At 36.7% G+C, this 1,926-nt stretch overlaps 1 protein-coding gene across 1 annotated transcript; it reads right to left on the reverse strand.

Moving 5' to 3' along the window:
- Nucleotides 1-3: 3 nt before the first annotated feature.
- Nucleotides 4-1,381, reverse strand: LOC111379866 (uncharacterized protein At5g39865-like; the record flags this gene model as incomplete). Its single annotated transcript, XM_023003305.1, has 1 exon — nucleotides 4-1,381. A coding segment is annotated over exon 1 (1,080 nt), but the record flags the coding sequence as incomplete, so codon positions are not given.
- Between the last annotated feature and the right edge of the window lie 545 nt (nucleotides 1,382-1,926).

The raw sequence follows: 1,926 nt of genomic DNA on the forward strand, positions 1-1,926 counted from the left end.
AGGGCAACAGCCAGTGCACCGAATCAAACCATTCTCGTTGCAATTAAAACACCCCATCAATTTCCCTCCTTCATCTTCATAAAACTTCCGACTCCCGTTGCAATTTGGGCATGGCACAAATCTTGCATCCCCACAACTCTTGCAAACAAACCCCAAATCCATAAGTGGAAAACCTTCCACAAGCTTAGCCAACGCTCCTGTATCATTAAGCTGCTTAATTTCCTCTGCACCACCTATGCACTTCCCCCTAATGAACACTTTTGGCAAGCTTATTGCCTTCCCTTTTAAAGCATCCTTCAATTCATTCCTGTAAGACAAGTCCATAGAAAGATCCCTTTCGTCTAGACACACTCTAAAGCCCCTAAAAATCACCCGAACCGCACAACAATCCTCATAAGTCTTCCTAATACCCCTTAAAGTAGTATAGTACAATACAATTCTATCATCAGCACCCAATAAACAACTCGAATCAGTACTGCAGGATACCAAAGAACTGGCATTATTGAACTCCAAAGCTTCAATCTTTTTGGGTTTAGAAATACCTGGGGACATGTCACATCCATGTTGTCTAGCCAACAACGCCTTTTGATAACTAGAGACCACATTGGAATCCATTTTGGCTAGCAAAGATTCCTCGGATAAGTGCCTCCACAATGGCTTAGACTCAGACTCTGCGTGCTTCACAAACTCATAGGATTTCATTATCTCACTTGCATCCATCTCAGTATTGCTGAGTTTTTGGGGGGAGTCAATGATGTGGAAATTGAATTCATCATCATCAAGGCCTTCCATTAGCTCCCAAGTGTTGATAACTGAGTCTGGGGATAAAGAGTCCTCAGAGTTCCCAAAATCTTGTTCGGTGAAATTGACATTTGGGGAGTCGATTAGCGTAATCGAACCATAGGTGGTGGAGGTGAGGGAAACAAAGTGATTGGAATCCCCTTTGCATAATGGTGGGTGGTGGACTAAAGGGGTAGGCAGAGAAAGAGTTCTTGAAACAGGGATTGCAAAAGAAGAAGAAGAAATTGAGGGATTTTGTTGTTCGCTGATAAAAGAATGGGGACGAGAGGCTGAGCTGCCCATGGCGACAGTAATTGTAAAAAACAAAGATTGAAGAAAATGAAAACTGATCCCCTTTCTTTCTCCTTTTCTTTCAAAGGTTGGAACTGGATAGAACAATAATTCGGTTTTGTTTTGTCCTTTTTCCTGTTTTTTTGTCACAGATCTGTCCTGTGAATACGTGGATTGAAAGATGATTGGGATTATTGGGGAAAAAAGGTTGGTGCAAGGAGGGAGAAAAGGATGGGGGGCAGTCAGCTGTGGATGGGAAAGGAAAAATGGGATTTTAATGGAGGAATGAAACCTTGTTGCCAGGGAAAAACGTGAAGATAGCAAACCTAAGTCCGTTTTTGACTATATATTTTTTAACTTATAATTAAGTTTTAAATAAGAAATAGGTTTCTTGCACGTTGAAGTTAGAATAAGTAAGAGTGGATTTGATTGTCAATATTTTTATGAAAAGTAATTTGTCAATATTTTTTATGAAAAATGTTATTTTTCATTCAAATTTCTATTTTATGTTGTTTGATTGATTTTTTTATTAAAAATATTTTTCTACTTTTGATCATGTGATCATATTTTCCTTGAAAATAAGAAAAATATTATTTTTTAAGGGAGGTAAGTTTTTTATTTTTCAGATAATTCACTCAATTTCTCTCTCATCTATCTCCTCCCTCTTTCATCTACCTATCAATAAAAAATGAATAAATATAACATGTTTTAGATTGAAAATAAAATCAATCAAACACATTTAATTGACAATTTTCATACAAATAATTTATAAGCAATTAAATTGTCTAAAATTTATTTTCTTTCCATGTAAATTTCATACTCACAATCAAACACATCGTAAGTTCTCTCCATATA

This window comes from Olea europaea, unplaced genomic scaffold (genome assembly GCF_002742605.1).
Source record: "Olea europaea var. sylvestris unplaced genomic scaffold, O_europaea_v1 scaffold20468, whole genome shotgun sequence".
NCBI lineage: Eukaryota > Viridiplantae > Streptophyta > Magnoliopsida > Lamiales > Oleaceae > Olea > Olea europaea.